Source organism: Dipteris shenzhenensis, chromosome 17 (assembly GCF_047967505.1).
Source record: "Dipteris shenzhenensis isolate YYH24624 ecotype China chromosome 17, Dip_SZ_1.0, whole genome shotgun sequence".
Classification (NCBI taxonomy): domain Eukaryota; kingdom Viridiplantae; phylum Streptophyta; class Polypodiopsida; order Gleicheniales; family Dipteridaceae; genus Dipteris; species Dipteris shenzhenensis.
This window is the reverse complement of record NC_141612.1, coordinates 7,044,213-7,063,849: the sequence shown is the minus strand read 5'-3', so window position 1 is coordinate 7,063,849 and position 19,637 is coordinate 7,044,213. Positions and strand designations below refer to the sequence as shown.

Sequence of the window (19,637 nt, the reverse complement as noted above, 5' to 3'; positions counted from 1 at the left end):
CAGATCTTCCATGACTTGCATGCACTTCTGATCTCTTGGATTGGATCAGCATGAATTTGCTTGCCATTCTGATCCTAGGAATCGGATTAGCGTGAGAGAGAGAGTGTGTTATTACACACACATCCGATCCTTAGGATCAGATTTAATCGAATACTCTAGTTTGGTGATCCCTTGATTGATTTTTCTACTTTTTTCATGAGAATTTTAGGAAAACTTGTGGTTTTAAAGCATATATTGGGGTTTCTTTAGATGAATTTTCTTTGGTCAAATATTGAATTTTTGGTAGGTTTTTTGCAAGGTTTTTGCAAATAAAGAGAGAACTTTGTGCTCCAAAATTTATATTGTCTTTAGTTTTGAACTTTGTTTTATCATCTTATCAAAATTTTCTAACACAAATGCTATTTTGTCATGCTCTTTTGTTGCAGAGCACTCAAGCTCAAAATCAAGCAACCCAGTTCCTCTCCTTCTCCAATTGCTACCCAACCCCCCAAGAAAGCCAAGACAAAATCTAGTTCTGATGTTGACACATAGTGGATTCAAGCCAATATATTAAAAGGAAAAATATTGTGCACACAAAGCTTGTTGATCCCAGGACTCTCCTTATTCAAACAAGGAAACTTCTTAGGCCACCTGTGGACCCAGATACTAGTAGGAGACCTCTTGAAGTCAGACCACCATACCATCTTTATGTGTCAAATTTGAAATCGAAGATGAATATAAATCCTTTTGCTTATGTGGACCCGTTTTTTATCATGGTGATCCAACTCAATTTTGATGCAAGCAGAACAAATAGCTATGATTATTTTGTTATTGGTGGGTGTTACAGTGTAGAGGCTAGGGAAGAGACCAATCTTCCCACACTTCCCACACTTTAAAAATGCAGAGTGTAAAATATATGCCAGTCTCACTAGGGAAGAGACTAATCTTTTGGTATGGGATCACAACAATGACAATGGCTACCCACAAGGTATGACTTTCATACAAGGAATTTGTTTCTTCCACAATGAATACCTAGATTTCATAGAGCTAATGAGAAGGTGACCCTTCAATTAAGGATTCATTGTTGTCAAGAAACAAGATTAGTTTTAAATGAGACAAAACGTTCTAATGCCATGAGGAGGTACGACCAATTTTTCCAATTGGCATTCAGATCAGGTCCAATATGGGATCTTCAAGTTGAGATTTTTGAGCTGTTGGAAAAGGGGGAGGTAAAGAGGCAAAAGCAGGTGAAGTCAAAGGATGAACCCAATATCATTCTAAAAGGATAGAGCAAAAGGACTGATGTTACTATGAAGGCATATCGAACGAGATGAAAATCACAATGTGGAGAGTAATGCAGAGATTAAAGGACGAAAAGATCATCCTTTCTACATTGGCTTGGGTTAGCACAAGAGCTCACCCTTGATTAGATGTCCCAATTTTTTGAAGAGTAAGCTCCTATGCTCATTTTTTTATTAAGTTTATTTAATGATTATGTATAATTCATTGTATCTTTTTATTTCTGCCATAAGACTTATATAAGAATGCAAGAGCAAATGATGGTCCAGCTCAATGTACAATCTTGGGAACAGATTATCCTATCTCTAGTGTATTTGAGTCCTTGAAGCCATTCTTGATTGTATTCAAAAAATAGTAAGTATATCATCAAATTTCTCATTTGCAATTGCTATTGATTAAAGCGTAGCATTGTTTTCAGTTTTCTTGTGTTTGTAATGCAAAAAACCAAAGCAAAATCCAATAGCTTGGAGTTTCCTTGTCCAAGTAATTTTCTTGCCCACGTAGACTTGAAAAGGATAGGAGAGATGGTCTCCTTCTTTTGAAGAAAGATGAGAATATGAAGGGATTGAGTCCTCTCTGTGACCCTTTAAAGATTAATTACTATAACGTTTTTTGCTATGATATCAATGATTTTTTTTGGGGGGCAAAAAAAAGATATATCAGATTATAGTAACCTTTCATTAGAGGAGATTTGGGTTCTCAAAAGGGCCTCCAATTAGTGTTTCCTAATTTTAAGGGATTAGAGAGGGATTTGAGGTGTACCAATGAGAGTGCTCCTTTGTGTGGGCAATGGTACATTGAGGTGTAAAAAAGGACATGTTGAGCATTTATAGTAGCAGCAAAAAATAGTAAAGTCCTCAGTAATTGTTGAGAGATGCATCAGGAACATGGAAGGAGAAGCTGGTGGGCTCTTCATTGTGGCCTGCTCTGAAAACAATAGGGTGAGCAACAACATGAACATTAATAGTACGGTCAGTAGCATGAACATTAACAGAAGGATTTTGCTACCAACGTTCCCAAGTGCTTACAAGTTAGCCATAGCAAACGCTTCCTATGGTTTCAAATTAAAGGTAAGTGTCAATGATATCACTCTTGGATACAATCAGATTGATGCTCTGGTGTCAGTATTTAAGGCGCATAACACAGCTCTAGTTTGGATCTTTCTTATTTTCCATTCCTCTACCCATGTAGCATCAATTGCAAAAGCTCTAATGGATCATTGTCCTTCTTGGGAGAACATGATATGGTAAGTTCTATATATTGTTGCTCATAGTTTTTAGATATTGAGATTTGTTTTAACACATTTGAATATACTATAATGTTTGCTTTCATTGATTTGATTAACAAGGTGAAGACCAATTTTAAGCATGTACCAAAAAACAAAATGATCCATTCATTTGAGATAATGTCCATTGGGTACTTCACTACAATAGAGAAGGGTAAAATAATTTTCCATTGTCCTCGTTGTGATGTAAATAATGTCTTTCATTTTCTTACCACTGTGGTGACTAGAAAACTAAGGTGAATTGACGGAACCAAACCCATCATCAACCCATACCAAAAGCCACAACGTCTAATCAATGAGATTTTAGAGTTATTTACAGTACAAGATGATTGGGTGTGTAATTTCTTCGCGGGGACAAGAACAACACTATCCATGCTTTGCAAAAGCATAGGAACTGCATTACTGTTGAGAAAGATCCTTTGCAAGATGGATTCATCTTGCAAAGGGTCTGTGTGATCAATGACTTTTCTGATGCTAATCAGAAAGTTAGAGCTATGCAAAAATATAGTTGGCATCTAGAGAGCCCCAGCCTAATGTTGATCCGAAAGTTGGAGCTAAATATAGTTCTAACAATGTAGCAATATCGTTGGCATCCAAAGAGCCCCAACCTACCTTTAACAATGAAGAATTTGAGTTGGCAGAGCTATTTGAGGAAGTAGCACTTGAAGAGGTTATCCGAGAATCTACAAAGCACACAACCCAGCAAACAACGGAAAGACTTGATGAGCAGTTGTATAACATTTAAAATGTCAATCTTTCAATTAATGTAATACATTTCTAATGTAATGAAAATACACTTTTATTGAATATGAGCTCTCTTTTCTCTCTTTCAAAGTATGCAATTGTCATGGTAATTAAGCTTTTGAAAGTCTTATATAGTTATTTTTACATTTAATTTATACAAATGTTTTTGAATTTATTTTGTTATAGTGTTTTTAAATAATAAATTGAAGTATGCTTATTAATACATTATTTAGCAAGCTTTAGTATATTCTATTATGTAGTTTTTAAGATTATAATTATTTAAATAAAAATGCTTGTCTCCAGACTTCCATATTATCTTTGTTTGATAATTTTTAGATAGGAGGCCTCCTCTTAAATCTTAAGGTAATTATTTTGGGTTTAAAACTTCTATTAAAAATATATAATTAATGAAGGCTTCCAAATGTAAATTGCACAAAGTTTCAAATTTAAAAGATTACAATAAAGTATTATCATCAACTCTCTTTGTAGGAGGAAAAAGAGATCAAGGTAACACTCATTAATTCAATGAAGAACAACTTTGAAACATATAGTACTTTTCATCTCAGACAAAGTCTCCCTATGAGAGTATTTGTAGATTGTCTTAATATGTAGTTCTATATCCATTAAAGTGTTCATCATACCTTGTACAATAATTTTCATTTTAGAATTTTCAAAATTATCCCGAAACAAAAATCTATATAGAACTATTATGTTTTTAAATGGATAGGTTTAATTTTCACCTCAATTTCAAATTTTAATTACATTTTGGTAATTATTTTGAGAATCTTAAAAGTGGGTAACACACAATAGTGCTCACTTAATCTGTAATAGCATTTTGAAGCAAACGATTTCAACAATGAACACCATTTCTTCATATATATAGTGAAGGGAACTTTGGATTTTTGTGTTTTGGCAGTCATTTGTACTATAGGTTGAGTCACCAAAATGATTATTACAAGTAAAAAGGTATTGGAATGTATTGGTTTTGTAATTCTCTAAATTTTGGCAACCCAAGCTAAAGTAGTGGAAGAGAAAAATGTTCTCAAAGAAGATGAAGAGGTGATTGACATGTGGAGGATAAGGCATCAATAAGGAATATTCTTGTTTTTGAGCTCACAAGTAATGACTTTTGGTCTTTCCACCATTTTTCACAATGAATAAAATCACTTCTTTTGGATTAATAGGCTCTACTATCCTTTCCACAATTCCTCATAACCACACATGGTCATAAAGTTCAAGTCTTTTGGAGTGAAAGCATGTATATGCCTTAACACTATCCTCATGATGTACATGGTTGTAAACTCAAGCTTTGTAGTCTAAAGGAGGACTCTACAAGCCCTTCAATGTCTTCTGCACACACTTCGCCGTAATGTTAAGTTCTTTTTAATTCAAGCTCATCAAAGAGCCAAGTTTAAGGTCTCAACATCAATCACAAGTACATGGTCTTTTGTTAAAGGTTCTCTTCATCAAATATATTTTGAGCTTTTACACCAATAAACCTTCTATACACTTCAAGACCACATGGTTATTATCTTCCAAGCCTTCATCAAGAGTTTCATAAGACACAAGTTTTGATGGTCTTCAAGCCACAAACGCATGGTCATATAGCCGTCGTTACATTCACGTGTCAAGAGTTTCTAAAGGCATGTCATCTCACCCTTTCAAGTTAGACAAGTACATGCTTATTCTTAGCCTTCAACTATCACAATTGAAGATTCAAATGTTCCTTCATTCAAGTGTCATGTCTTCTCATCTTCTCACGTACAAGTACATGCTTATTCTTAATCTTTAATAATCACAATTGAAGATTCTAGGTTCTCCAAGTGTGGGATGTGAAAATTTCAAAGGTGATTTGAAAAGTATATTCAAGTGTTCAACGTGTTTCTTATACTAAAGTTACTAGTTATAGCATTGTTATTTTATAATGGAAATATCACAGGACAAGATCAGAACAATAACTCAAATTATAATAATTATGAAAATCAAATCGTCAAACTTATGAACATATTCTAGATGGAAAATCCATAAAATGTTATTTAGAGCAAGAAAAGAGCCCAAAACTCTTGCATCATCTCCAACAAAGATGTTAACAATACAACAACCTCAATAACTTAGTAAACAACAAAATGAATGCGATGAAAAAGCATAATTATTATCAATATTATCGATTTCAATGTAAAATATGCCCACTTCTTTAAATTCATGGAAAGATTTGGAGAATTGGCTTCAAAAAAAGGACTCCCCAAAATCATCATGTAAGAGAATTAGTTTAAACAATCAAACCAAATTGCCAAAAAAAAAAAGTCCCAACTACCTAATCAAACCCAAGTACATAACAGATTAGTTTAAACAATCCAACCAAATTCCAAAATAAAAACAAGTCCTAACTACACCTAATCAGACTAGAGGACATAGAAGATTGTGCTCAATGGTAACTATGATCAGTTTATGATAGTAATGGTCACCAGATAAATTATGCCATTACATGCTTATGCAAGAACAATTAATAAGAAGAGGTGCAAACATTGATACTAAAAGACTTGAACAAGTATTCTCCATCATGAGAGAAGGATTCATAGAGGAAAAGGTAAACTTTTTGCCAGATGCGATAATCAAGCCAAAGGATATAGACATTCCGTTGATTATTCACACAACCCTATCAAACATTTTCAATCTTTATAAGATTATAATCAACATCAATGTCCTTCCACTCCAAGGGGGACATTGGATCCAAGAGACAAAGGAAACGCTAGAATAGAGGTAATCAAAATTGTCATTATTGTAGGCCATTGGGAACCTGAATGCAACAAGAAACAATGGGATATAATCAAATTTCCAAATCAACATGCTTCTAAAAACTAATATTTATCATATCTTTATGCCTTAGTTGTGCCATGTCAATAACTTTATGCCATAATTCTAAAAGTTGAATTAGTTGATACTCTATTACCATGGCATGAAGATTTGTACTGAAGTTACTATTCTAAATAATCTTCCTTCTTTAATTGTTTTTCTAACAAATTGACACCCTCTGTATTTTGTATCCAATTCCATCAAAGATACTGTTGAGATATGGTGCCATGAGCACATATTAGAGGCTAAGGTGTGGTATAGGAAAGAATTAAAGTAGCCACCCTAGGATGTGGACTACATGATGTGGAGATGTGGATCAAGGATATCCACAAGGAGAGATGTGGATTAGAGGATCCCACATGTGTTGACTATTTTAAGGGCACTCTCTATATAAGAGGCCTATCATGTATTATTGAATTGAGATAAACATTTTCTATCTCCAGTATGGATGCTCAAGTATGTGTGGGTGTGTGGATTTGTATGTGTGAGAGCATACTTTTATACTATGGTCTACACCCACTGTTGGGCGTTGATGACGTCAGTGGGGATGTCATAGTAGCTAGTCCCTGCTATGCGTGATGGAGTTTATGGTTTTCAATCTTATGAGTGACTCTCGTGAGATTGAAACTGCACTATGTTGTGTTTTTAGAGGATGAGTTTAGGAATGTTCCTGGATTCATCTAGGTATATGCTTCTACTGTATTAGCGGACATGCAAATTTCACGTTGTGAAGTTTTCATCCAAGTTGCGACCTGTTGGTATTGCGATAATTCTTTCTATCTTAAATGGTGCGTTGCCCTATCAGCTAGATTTAGATTTAGATGCTCGTTTGGGAGAGACTAAAATGAAATCGTTTAGACTTCACAAGCAGTTGTAGCTTGAATGAAGAGATTTGGACTACTTTTTGATTAGCCTTCTCCTTTAGTGCTAGCCTTCGTCATGGCTGAGTTTGCCCTTCACCTCCGGAGTGCCGACAGAAACTCAGTACGAAGACTTTGTATAAATGGATGCTCAAGTATGTGTGGGTGTGTGGATTTGTATGTGTGAGAGCATACTTTTATACTATGGTCTACACCCACTGTTGGGCACTGATGACGTCAGTAGGGATGTCATAGTAGCTAGTCCCTGCTATGCGTGATGGAGTTTATGGTTATCAATCTTATGAGTGACTCTCGTGAGATTGAAACTGCACTATGTTGTGTTTTTAGAGGATGAGTTTGGGAATGTTTCTGGATTCATCTAGGTATATGCTTCTGCCATTTTAGTGGACATGCAAATTTCACATTGTGAGGTTTTTGTCCAAGTTGCGGCCTGCTGGTATTGCGATAATTCTTTCTATCTTAAATGGTGCGTTGCCCTATCAGCTAGATTTAGATTTAGATGCTCGTTTGGGAGAGACTAAAATGAAATCGTTTAGACTTCACAAGCAATTGTAGCTTGAATGAAGAGATTTGGACGACTTTTTGATTAGCCTTCTCCTTTAGTGCTAGCCTTCGTCACGGCTGAGTTTGCCCTTCACCTCCGGAGTGCCGACACAAACTCAATACGAAGACTTTGTATAAATGGATGCTCAAGTATGTGTGGGTGTGTGGATTTGTATGTGTGAGAGCATACTTTTATACTATGGTCTACACCCACTGTTGGGCATTGATGACGTCAGTGGGGATGTCATAGTAGCTAGTCCCTACTATGCATGATGCAGTTTATGGTTTTCAATCTTATGAGTGACTCTCGTGAGATTGAAATTGCACTATGTTGTGTTTTTAGAGGATGAGTTTGGGAATGTTCCTGGATTCATCTAGGTATATGCTTCTGCCATATTAGCGGACATGCAAATTTCACGTTGTGAAGTTTTCGTCCAAGTTGCGGCCTGCTGGTATTGTGATAATTCTTTCTATCTTAAATGATGCGTTGCCCTATCAACTAGATTTAGATTTAGATGCTCGTTTGGGAGAGACTAAAATGAAATCGTTCAGACTTCACAAGCAGTTGTAGCTTAAATGAAAAGATTTGGACTACTTTTTGATTAGCCTTCTCCTTTAGTGCTAGCCTTCATCATGGCTGAGTTTGCCCTTCACCTCCGGAGTGCCAACAGAAACTCAGTACGAAGACTTTGTATAAATGGATACTCAAGTATGTGTGGGTGTGTGGATTTGTATGTGTGAGAGCATACTTTTATACTATGGTCTACACCCACTGTTGGGCACTGATGACGTCAGTGGGGATGTCATAGTAGCTAGTCCCTGCTATGCGTGATGGAGTTTATGGTTTTCAATCTTATGAGTGACTCTCGTGAGATTGAAACTGCACTATGTTGTGTTTTTAGAGGATGAGTTTGGGAATGTTCGTGGATTCATCTAGGTACATGCTTCTGCCGTATTAGCGGACATGCAAATTTCACGTGGTGAAGTTTTCGTCCAAGTTGCGGCCTGTTGGTATTGCGATAATTCTTTCTATCTTAAATGGTGTGTTGCCCTATCAGCTAGCTTTAGATTTAGATGCTCGTTTGGGAGAGACTAAAATGAAATCGTTTAGACTTCACAAGCAGTTGTAGCTTGAATGAAGAGATTTAGACTACTTTTTGATTAGCCTTCTCCTTTAGTGCTAGCCTTCGTCATGGCTGAGTTTGCCCTTCACCTTCGGAGTGCCGACAGAAACTCAGTACGAAGACTTTGTATAAATGGATGCTCAAGTATGTGTGGGTGTGTGGATTTGTATGTGTGAGAGCATACTTTTATACTATGGTCTACACCCACTGTTGGGCGTTGATGACGTCAGTGGAGATGTCATAGTAGCTAGTCCTTGCTATGCGTGATGGAGTTTATGGTTTTCAATCTTATGAGTGACTCTCGTGAGATTGAAACTGCACTATGTTGTGTTTTTAGAGGATGAGTTTGGGAATGTTCGTGGATTCATCTAGGTATATGCTTCTGTCGTATTAGCGGACATGCAAGTTTCACGTTGTGAGGTTTTCGTCCAAGTTGCGGCCTGCTGGTATTGCGATAATTCTTTCTATCTTAAATGGTGCGTTGCCCTATCAGCTAGATTTAGATTTAGATGCTCGTTTGGGAGAGACTAAAATGAAATCGTTTAGACTTCACAAGCAGTTGTAGCTTGAATGAAGAGATTTGGACTACTTTTTGATTAGCCTTCTCCTTTAGTGCTAGCCTTTGTCATGGTTGAGTTTGCCCTTCACCTCCGGAGTGCCGACAGAAACTCAGTACGAAGACTTTGTATAAATGGATGCTCAAGTATGTATGGGTGTGTGGATTTGTATGTGTGAGAGCATACTTTTATACTATGGTCTACACCCACTATTGGGCGCTGATGACGTCAGTGGGGATGTCATAGTAGCTAGTCCCTGCTATGCGTGATGGAGTTTATGGTTATCAATCTTATGAGTGACTCTCGTGAGATTGAAACGAGGATGAGTTTGGGAATGTTCCTGGATTCATCTAGGTATCTGCACCATAAAACTCCAAAGAGAATAGTTGGTGCCGTCCAACCTATCTTCCTAGGTAAGCATTTGAAAGACATCATTTGGGTTTTATAGTGTCATTTGCAAACAAAAAGAGGCAAAGAAATCTCAGCAAAGTTCACTGCCAAAGCCTATACTAGGCTTGCGGATGCACCTCAAAACTGCAGAAAAGTCTCGTATTGAGATATGTACTGCAATCTTAGAATGCTCTCTCAGAAATCAGCCAATGCTTGGCTCAACAATGCAGAAACCCAACTGACTTTGTGGTTGTGCCCAGCCAAACTCCAACAACTGGGCTGCCCCCAAAAGAACCCAAGAAACAACTCAAAATGACCTTCAAAAATTGTGTGCGCTTCCCTTCAAGTATGCTTGCCTTAGCAAGCAATAAATGACTGATTTTTATCTCTGTTTTGGAAAAAAAACAGCAAGTCCCCAACCGAATAGACTGAAAATCACGCGGAAGCGCAAGGATGGGCTGTCCTTGCATGATACTGCCTGAGACAAGTTCAAAACAGCAAGGTGAAGTCTCTAGAAGCCCCAAAATAGTCCCGAGACTGATGGAACATCTTCAAAACAGTGAAACAGGCTTGAAAAACACTTTGAAATGTGTCTTGCCCTCAAGCAAGCTGCTGATCAGAAAAATCAGTCAAGACATCCTCCAAAAACAGGTCAAAATGCTTGTAGCTTGCCCCATATGCATGCAAATGTGCTCCTCCAGCTGTAGATCCTTCAAGGAGCAGGTTGAGATCACTACTAGCTGAAAAATAGGTCAAAAAAGCTCCAACAGGTGGCAACTTGCTCAAACAGCTGCTTCTCCAAAATTTTCACCACAAATACAGGGAGGCTCCAGGGTCTGAGAAACAGGTAAAATTTTCTTTAATAGGTGGCAACTAGCTGTGAAATGCACTGAAAGTGCTGTGAAATCAGGCGCAATGCTTGTAGGAGGTGTCACCCCCTCCAGAAGTGGTCCTGGTGCTGGCTGAGTTCAAAAACAGCCTGGTGTTTTCCCGACAAATGTGAAGTTCTTCGCAACATAATCGAATTCACAGGACCTAGGAGGCATAGAGAATGGAGGGGGAACCTGCTCTAATACCAAATGTTGGAAATGGAAGCGAGAGAATGCAAGAGAATGGAAGCTAGAATGAAATTGCAGCAACACAAAATGAAGTACAAAGCTAGGGTAGTCATAGAGAGAAAACTTTCGGATGGATTCTAACTAGAGTCAAAAGATGTGTATTGACTACAAACTCAACCTCTAACTGAGGTAAGGGGTAACACCCTTAATAAAGTAAAAAAGTGCCCCTAGCTCCTTATTACATAACATTGGTCATTGTCTTTTTTTTTCCTTTTTTTTTGGACAATTTTAAATGCAAGATCTGCGACTGTTGTATTATTTAGGAATTTAGTTTATAAAGTCAGAAGAGTGCATTGTCTTGAAACAGTCCAAGTAAATACAAGGGATATTATACAGGTTCAAAATTCAGAATTTGAAGTTGGGCTTAAGCTGTCACTGCATGAATACCAATATGAACCTTTTGATGCCACTCTATACAATCAGGCTGTTGGATGTCTCATTTAACTATTTTAGACATGTCCTCACATTTACTTCGGTGTGTCACAAGACCTCCAATTAATATGAAGTCCAGCCCATTTTCAAATACTTGCAGGGTACCCAACATATTGAATTGTTCTATGTCAAGGGAGGTGTTCTTCAGTTTCATACATTCAGTAATTCAGATTGGGAAGGTAACTATGATAGTAGGCAGCCACAAGCGGAAACTGTTTCTTTCTTGGCAGCCCGTGCATACCTTGGTTTTGCAAGAAGCAACCCAATGTGGCTACCGTCTCTTTGTGAAGTTGAGTACAAGGTAGCCTTCACAACAATAGTTGAGGGTGTATGGATCAAGAGATTGTTGGGGGATCTCCATGGAAGTTTGCAAACTTGCACTCGTATTCTCGTCGATAGTCAAAGTGCTATTGCAGGAGTACGAAATCCTGTGTTTTCATGCTTGCACAAAACACATTGAGATACACTATCACTATGTTAGAGAGAGATTAATGTAGGAGAGATCAGCCTAATCTATTGTCCACATATGATAATGTTGCAAATCTTCTTCACTAAGGCGTTATCCAGAGAAAACTTTGAAGCTTTCTGCAAAGCTTTGGGCTTGATTCCTTCTGGTATTTGATCTACTTTCTTGTACATGTTCACACTATCACTACAATCTCATGAGATTGAAACTGCTACGAGGATGAGTTTGGGCATGTTCCTGGACTCATCTAGGTATATGATACCTTGTCTATGGTCAGCGTTCTTTCACAAAGTATAGAGGAAGTGGGTGTGAGTATGCTCTTATTTCAGAATCAAGCTTGGCTTGGTTATGATACTCCATTGCTATCTCATTGAAGTAGATTAGTATTTTTTCGAATGAGCTATGACATGTCTCAAATTTGATATGGGAATATGCACTTGTGAATGGTTTGGTGAGGTCTTCTAGTGTTCATGAGCTTAACAGCTCTGAGCCCTCCTCTCTCTGATGAAACAGGAGAGTGAAATCTCTTCTCTCCCACTTTACAGAGCTGGGCATGCACAAAGCACGTAGTTTCTCATCTAGAGGATGAGTTTGGGCATGTTCCTGGACTCATCTAGGTATATGCACGAAGCACATACTTCCTCACCTATGCCTCAATTTTCCTTTTTCCCAGCCTTTGTACCTTGTCCTTTACATTTTTTCCCTTCCCCTTACCAATCTTCTCTGTGTATAACCCCAAACACCTTTTGTTTCACCTTTTCCATGGCATCCCTCCATGTGGAGATACGAATGAGATGCTCAACAAATGATCCAAACTGATTCAGATACCAAATAGATTTGTTATTCTTGCGTGCATGTGTGTGCATGGGGCATGCCAACATGTGGTTGTGTGCATGCAGGTGTGCGTGTTTTGTGCTCGCAGAGAAGGGGAAGGGCACCCACAGGGGGTGGGTTATAACTAAGTGATTGCAAAGAAATTTGTGCAGAAGCAGCATTTTGGGGTGGTGGATGAGACGGTGTTGGTTTGGAACAGCACTATGAGGGGGGGGGTCTCCTAGTCTTTATGTTTGGTATGTGTTTGAGCTAGATTGCCATGGTGGGGTAATGATGGTAGAACAGACTTGAGAGAATTGTGCCCTTTTCCAGAGAAATTAACACAATATTCCCATTATTTGATATTTTTGCAATTCTCGACAAGGATATCCCCAATAAATAGTTGGATTTTGCAATCTCCAGTTTCAGGGTCCATTCATACGTTCAGTCCATTCATACATTCTTGCATCCAGCTTTTTTCTAAATTGACTATCTGGAGGAAAAGGCTGCTGTTTATTTTTCTTTATAAGCTGGTACTGATTCTTAAGAATTTACACTGCCCTTCTGTAGATTATTGAGTGGCTGCGGCAGCAGAGCTGGTGGACATTCAATGAGTTGGATTACAATCTTCTCATAGTTGCTTATGGAAAGTTGGGTGAACCTGAGAAAGTTGAGAGAGCCATACAAAGCATGAAGAAGTCTGGCTTCTCACCAAACGTTGCATCATATACTTCTCTCATTGAAGCATATGGGCAGAAGGAACTTTTCAGTAAAGCAGAGGACATATTTAAAAAAATGTTGCAAGAAGGCCCTGCACCTACAGCACTGACATACCAAACATTAATTAAGTCATTTGTGAAGGTAATGTAATTGGTCACCAGCTTCCCATATCAGCCTCATTCATTTGTCATTTGTTGGAGGCATATAATGTTCTCGCTTTTGAAGCAATGAAGAAAGTCTAAACAGCTGAATGGTTTCCTTTGGAACCTAGGGAGAAAAATTTGAAGATGCTGAGCGAATATTCAATAGTTTGGGTGTGGAAACTGGTACTATTAAACCAGACCAGAAGCTTTATAATCTGATGATTCATTCTTATGGAAAATCGGGCAAAGTGGAGGAAGCATCTAGATTGGCTCGAAAAATGAAAGCAACGGATGTTCCCTTGTCGGTGGTGACGTTCAACAGCTTACTTGCTTGTCAATCAACTGTGGCAGATACAGAAAGTGTTTTCCGTCAGGTACCAACTGTTGAGATAAATGATTGACGTTTAGTAAGACTCTTATTTCCTGCACTTGTATAATAAAGTGATGTTCTGGATATGAATTTTAGAGCTGCTTGGACAAGGGGTGTTCCATTATTTTTTTGTGTCTTGTCATCCCAAACCTTATATTGCAGCGTAACAATGTATGAGTTCATAGCACGTTTTTGTCTTTCATGTTTTTGTTTGTTTGTTAATGGGTTCCCCTGGAAGCATATGGCCTTATTTGCAGAGTCCTCCCTGTGTTGGAGGTAGTTTTTGTGTGCGTGAGCGCATGCTTGTAGGTGGGTCTTTGGGGCAGTAGTAGGGTGCTCTGATGTAGAGCTTTCTTCACTTCCCGAGTGCCGGCAGAAACTCAGTGCGAAGACCTTTGTATAAATGGATGCTCAAGTATGTGGGTGTGTGGATTTGTATGTGTGAAACACCCACTGTTGGGCGGTGATGACATCAGTGGGGATGTCATAGCGGCTATCTCTGCTATGTGTGATGGAGTTTATGGTTTCAACCTTACGAGTGACTATCATGAGATTGAAACTGCACTATGTTGTGCTTTTAGAGGATGAGTTTCGGCATGTTCCTGGATTCATCTAGATATATGCTCTGATGTAGAGCTTTCTTGCTATATCTGACAGGTGTTTCCTCATCCCATGCCAGATGCAGCGAGCGAAAATTGAGCCAGATGTATTTAGCTATGCTTCTCGGTTAAGTTCATTTTCAAGAGCTGGAAGAGCTGAGGAGGCACATTATTTCTTCAAGACAATGATTGCATCTGGAATCAAGTACGTGAGGTTAAGATAAGCTTTACAACACTCTTTTTTGGATGTCTCTGCTGGGTGGTGACATTTAATGCTTAATGGAAACGGGATTTGATGCCACCTTGCATGCAGGCCAAATCGCACAGTTTACAATGTACTGTTGGATGCTTTTGCTAATGCCAGAATGGTAAAAGAGGCTGAGTCCCTTATCAACCAAATGAAGCAGGATAGGTAAATTTTTGGTTGTCGCTTGAGGATGAGTTGCTTTATAGCCAGTGGGTGCTGCTCCTAGCATAATTCTTTTCCCTTTTTCCTGCATTGATAAGCTGTTTCATTGTGATGTGCAGATGTAGCCCTGATTTGCACTCCTTCACAACCTTAATGAATGTGTATGTAAATGCATCAAACATGGAAAAAGCGCAGCAAGTGTTTGAGCAGATGAAGATATCAGGTGTAAAGCCTAATATAGTAAGCTATAGTACCTTGATCAAAGGGTATGCTGAAAAAGGGGATTTAGATGGAATGGTCAAGAAGTATGAAGAAATGCAGCGTCAGGGTATAAACCCTAATCAAACAGTCTTCACTATCATGATTCAGGCCTTTGGGAGGCATGATAGTTTAGATAGGGCTATTTCGTGGTTCAAGGAGATGATTGCAGCAGGTCTAGCACCAGATGAAAGGGCGCGGAGCACATTAGTTGCATTGTCCAGAGCTGCAGCTAGAAAGCAAGAGGTTCTGGATCTTCTGGAGAGTGTTGCTTGATGTGATATGTAATTATATGGATGTCTGTTTGAAAAACATAATGAATGGCTTTTCTCGCTTAAGGTACTGTTGGTTATTCAAAGCACTTCATTTTCAAGAGTTGGTGCGTCATGTTTCTGAACTTCTCTTTCCCTTCTTTCCTGCCATTTGAGGATCAGAACTTCTCATTTGTGCAGAGGTGGATTCCATAAAACCAAATGTTGGAACTCTAATAATGTAATGGTGTGTTGGGAACTCTGATAATTAGGTGCCTGAAATCCCTTGCGAGGCTGGCATGAACCAAGGTTGATGAGATGGGAATAAGAATGAGAAGCTCACATCTTAACCTAGTGTGCCGTTCTGACTAGTTGTGATACTGCGTTGTGTTGTCAGTAAAGCTATCCATGATGTTCCTAGGTGTCCCCTGGAAGCTCTGGGCAAACCCCAAGCAAAGTGCACACAGAGTCATAGGCTTAAGGGATAGACGTGCATACAGTTTGTCACAATGAACATCCGTCTCAAAAGAGAGTCCGTGGGTGGGGTCGCCAAAGTGTTGGCGGCTTGGCTCACCTCTCACATAGACCTCGACGGTTCGAAGTCAGTTGCATCATTGCGCGCGTAAACTACCTAACTGGACTGAGAGTCAGCCACTCCTAGTGTGCACCTGGGTCAAATTTGCGGGTGCTCTTGCAAGCAGACCGGCTGATATATCACTCACAGTATGTCGGGTTGTCCAACCTCCTAACATGGCTCAACCAGCCATCTACAATGTTCAAACTTCATTCCTCTAATCGTTCGATCATCCCACACTCTATTGTCAACTTATGTTATCTTATCATATTTAGATAAATAGATAACCCAAATCATAGCATACCAGTTTTGCTCTAGCTTAGACAATAGTGCTGATTTCACTCCGCAAGATAGAAGACTGCAGCACATTGATATTCAAAGTTACGTATCAGATCAACTTGTATAGGGCATCAAACAAGGGCAAATGAATCAGATCCGTATTGCAAGAAGATACATAAACCAATATGCAGCATTATAGCTTTAAAACTGAAGAATGATCAACTCGGCTTCCTCCTCCGAGTGCCTTTTTAAATGTAAAGATCAGGTGATGAGACTTCTTTAAGCTTTCTCCTTACACAAACCAAAGGGGAGACACAAGAGGAGGAGGCTGAAAACTATGTTCCTCTTACTTGCAAAGTCCACACAACACAATAAACACAAGATGTATTAAAACTCTATCCATGGTGTGAAACAAATTGTACGTGAGTGGTAATTTGACTGTGCAGCAACTATAGTAAACTAGAGTAGCTACAGTCTACTCCAATGAAATAGAAATTGGCTTACAATGTGACATTTCATGTTTGGATAATATGTCCAATCCATATTGTCTCAACATTAGCCCTCCCTTTCAAAAATCTAATTACCTCAATGCCAAAGAAATGAAATAGCTCCATAATTCTTTCATGTCAAATTTCTACTTCAAAAGTAGCTTGACATCACAAATGTTTGCATCACTACAATTAAGTCATTAACATAGGTGACTATAAACACTATCCTCCTATCTTTCTTTTTCACATAAAGCGAAAAATATGCATTGGATATCAATAATCCAATACTGAAAAGATGCTTCCGTATTCTATCGGACCATGCTCTAGTCCACTTGCTCAAACCATACAAAGCCTTGTGTAACTTATAATTGTGGTGTGTTCTCATAACTTGGAGGATGCCCCATACACGTCTTCTTTCATGCAAGAAGGCATTTTTGCATCCGTTTGACTTAAAGACCATCCCCTTGCTACAACCATAGCAACTGTTACTCTCAATCAAGGTTGCCATTCTAGCAATTGGACCGAATGTTTTTTCATAATCAATGCCATACATCTGCGCATAACCCTTGGCAACCAATTGTGCCTTGTATATCTGCTCAGAGACCCATCTACATTTTGTTTCAATTTATAGACCCATTTGCACCCAATTTCCTTCTTATCAAGAGGCAAAGACATCAAATCCCATGTATGATTTGCATCAAGAGGAGCCATCTCTTCATTCATGGCTTCATTCCAATGGTTCTCCCATGTTTCTGGCCCACTTCATCCTCAAAGTATGTGGCTCTGGTTCCTGTATCACCTTGACCATATGGGCTAATCATGTCTCAATCTGTCAGTTGGATGTTTAATATGATGGATCTACACACACCTCAATCACTGCTGAGTGTCTTCAAAGCATTCTTTCTTTTACTTGCACCAAAAATAACAATAGAAGGAATCTCAAGTTCCTCCTCAAGGCTATGTTTTAATCCACTCAACAGAGTGCCCTATAGAAACATCAAAAATTGTAGAATGGTCCACCTGTTCTTTCTGTTTGCATCATGCCTACATATTACTATCTGGACTACCATAAGAAGACCCATTTGATCTTAGCCTCCCTATTTATACATTGGGTCCATTATTAGAGGACTCTCTAGGTCCACTAAGCACTTATGATGCGGCTCGGCATTTGGTAGATCGCAATTCCTTATTTGCATTTTGTGAGTGGAAGGCTTATAACACATGGACCCTTTCTACAATAGAGAAGACCCACCCAAGGTGCATTTTTCATCCTTAGGATCCAGCTTTGTTCTCCTCTCATCAGAGACATGAATACGATAACATACTTTCAAGTGAGAGATGTCTCGTTTACAAGGTGTAAATTTTCCTTCGAGCATCATGCCATGATATACACATCAATTGCTACTGCTTCAACCTAATAATGGTCTAGCATATTCTTTTCATCCAAGGTAAACATCCTCCCATTTTTGTTGCCATTTGTGGCCAAGTGGCACCAACCTTTCATATCCTCAACAAAGCATCCATGAGGATTAAATATAACTTGCAAACCCTACTCGACCATTCAGAAAACTAAAACCATGTTCTTTGTGATGCTAGGAACATGAAGCACATCTGCAAGTTACTTCATTCTGCCATCCTACATGGACAATGGCACTTTGCCAACTTGTGCAAATAGGATGTGAAATATCATCGCCTATTTCAACTGAACCTGGTTGATACACATTTCTCACATCTCTAAACCACTCACCAGGTATAATCGTGTGGTTAGAGGCACCTAAGACTACATACCAACCATTCCTGCAATCTATTGCATCTCCTATCATGGATGGGGTTAACCATATGCTGCATCACAGATAGTTGTTTATTTTGACATTTTTCTTCTTACTTGATGATGCATTGTTGTCTTGCTATAAATTCTCAATCTTATGTCATTCAAAATTTTAAAGTAGGGTTTTGGTCATGTGTCTTGCTTTGCCATGATATTAGCATTCAGTGCTACTATCCACTTGTTGTTTCCTCTGCCACCATGAATTGTGTCCTCTTTAGCGCCCCTTGGTCTAGAGTTACCTTGTCCTCCTTCCTAGGGTTGGTTTTCCTATGGCTGTTGCTCTTGATTTGTATTTCCAAAATGACCACAAAAATGACCTTTGGATGATGACCTTCCTCTGCCTCTACTTGCATTTGAGTAGAACAAAATTTCTTGCGCATTTGCTATGGATGAACCACCCTCATTCCTCATATCCTTAATGATGTGAGTATATAATCAATTTCTAAAACTTAGGATATGTTCCACTCGAACAAAGGTCCGAGACTATCCATATTCCTTTTCAAGGCCATTCAAGGTCACAAACCCATTTTGCATCATCAACTAGCATTCTAGTTAAGCCAAGGGCATATGAAAGGCCTTTCATTGTCATGGAATAATCATGGATGTTAATTTTTTTTCTCTTCACATAATGCAACTCCTACTTGAGTTGCAACTTTTGTGCTTGGGTATTGGTGCTATACATCTTCGCTAATGTATCCTACACCTCCTTAGGCATCCTACACATGCACAATCATCGCATCACTACCACTTGAAGAAATCCAATACATAACTTTCTTGGCTCTCTCGTGCCATGCCTTGATGGCTACACTTGTTGTTGCAGAGAGTGGAGAATAGGAGAGGAAACTTCTTTTAACATTCTTCTTACATAAACCAAAGGGGAGAGACATAAGAGTGAAGGTTAAAAGCTGTGTTCTTTTCTTACTTGCAAAAACCATACAACACAATAAACATTAAAATTACGTATGTAGTATATCTCTATGAGTTTTATACTAGCCCTAGCCATAAATGGTCCATAGTGTCAAACCAAACTATATATCAATGGCAATCTACCTATGCTAACTATAGTAAGCTAGAGTAGCAGTCGTAGAGCTATTATTCAATGGTGACATATTAGCGACTCTTGCAACTAACCATGCTGGTGAAATCAATCAGGGACAAGCCCCTGGGTGTTGTATCAAAGCAAACACCAACTGAGCTTGATATCTCAACATGATACAAGTTGTTACAGAAGTTG

General features: G+C 38.6%; 1 protein-coding gene across 1 annotated transcript; it reads left to right on the top strand.

The window, feature by feature from the left end:
- The first annotated feature begins 2,165 nt into the window (after window positions 1–2,165).
- Window positions 2,166–15,356, top strand: LOC147891608 (uncharacterized). The gene is made up of 6 exons (XM_087388004.1): window positions 2,166–2,348; window positions 13,055–13,345; window positions 13,476–13,721; window positions 14,397–14,521; window positions 14,630–14,728; window positions 14,845–15,356. Exons 1-6 carry the CDS (start codon window positions 2,166–2,168, stop codon window positions 15,257–15,259), a joined length of 1,359 nt encoding a protein of 452 aa, XP_087244130.1. The 3' UTR covers window positions 15,260–15,356.
- Window positions 15,357–19,637: the final 4,281 nt, after the last annotated feature.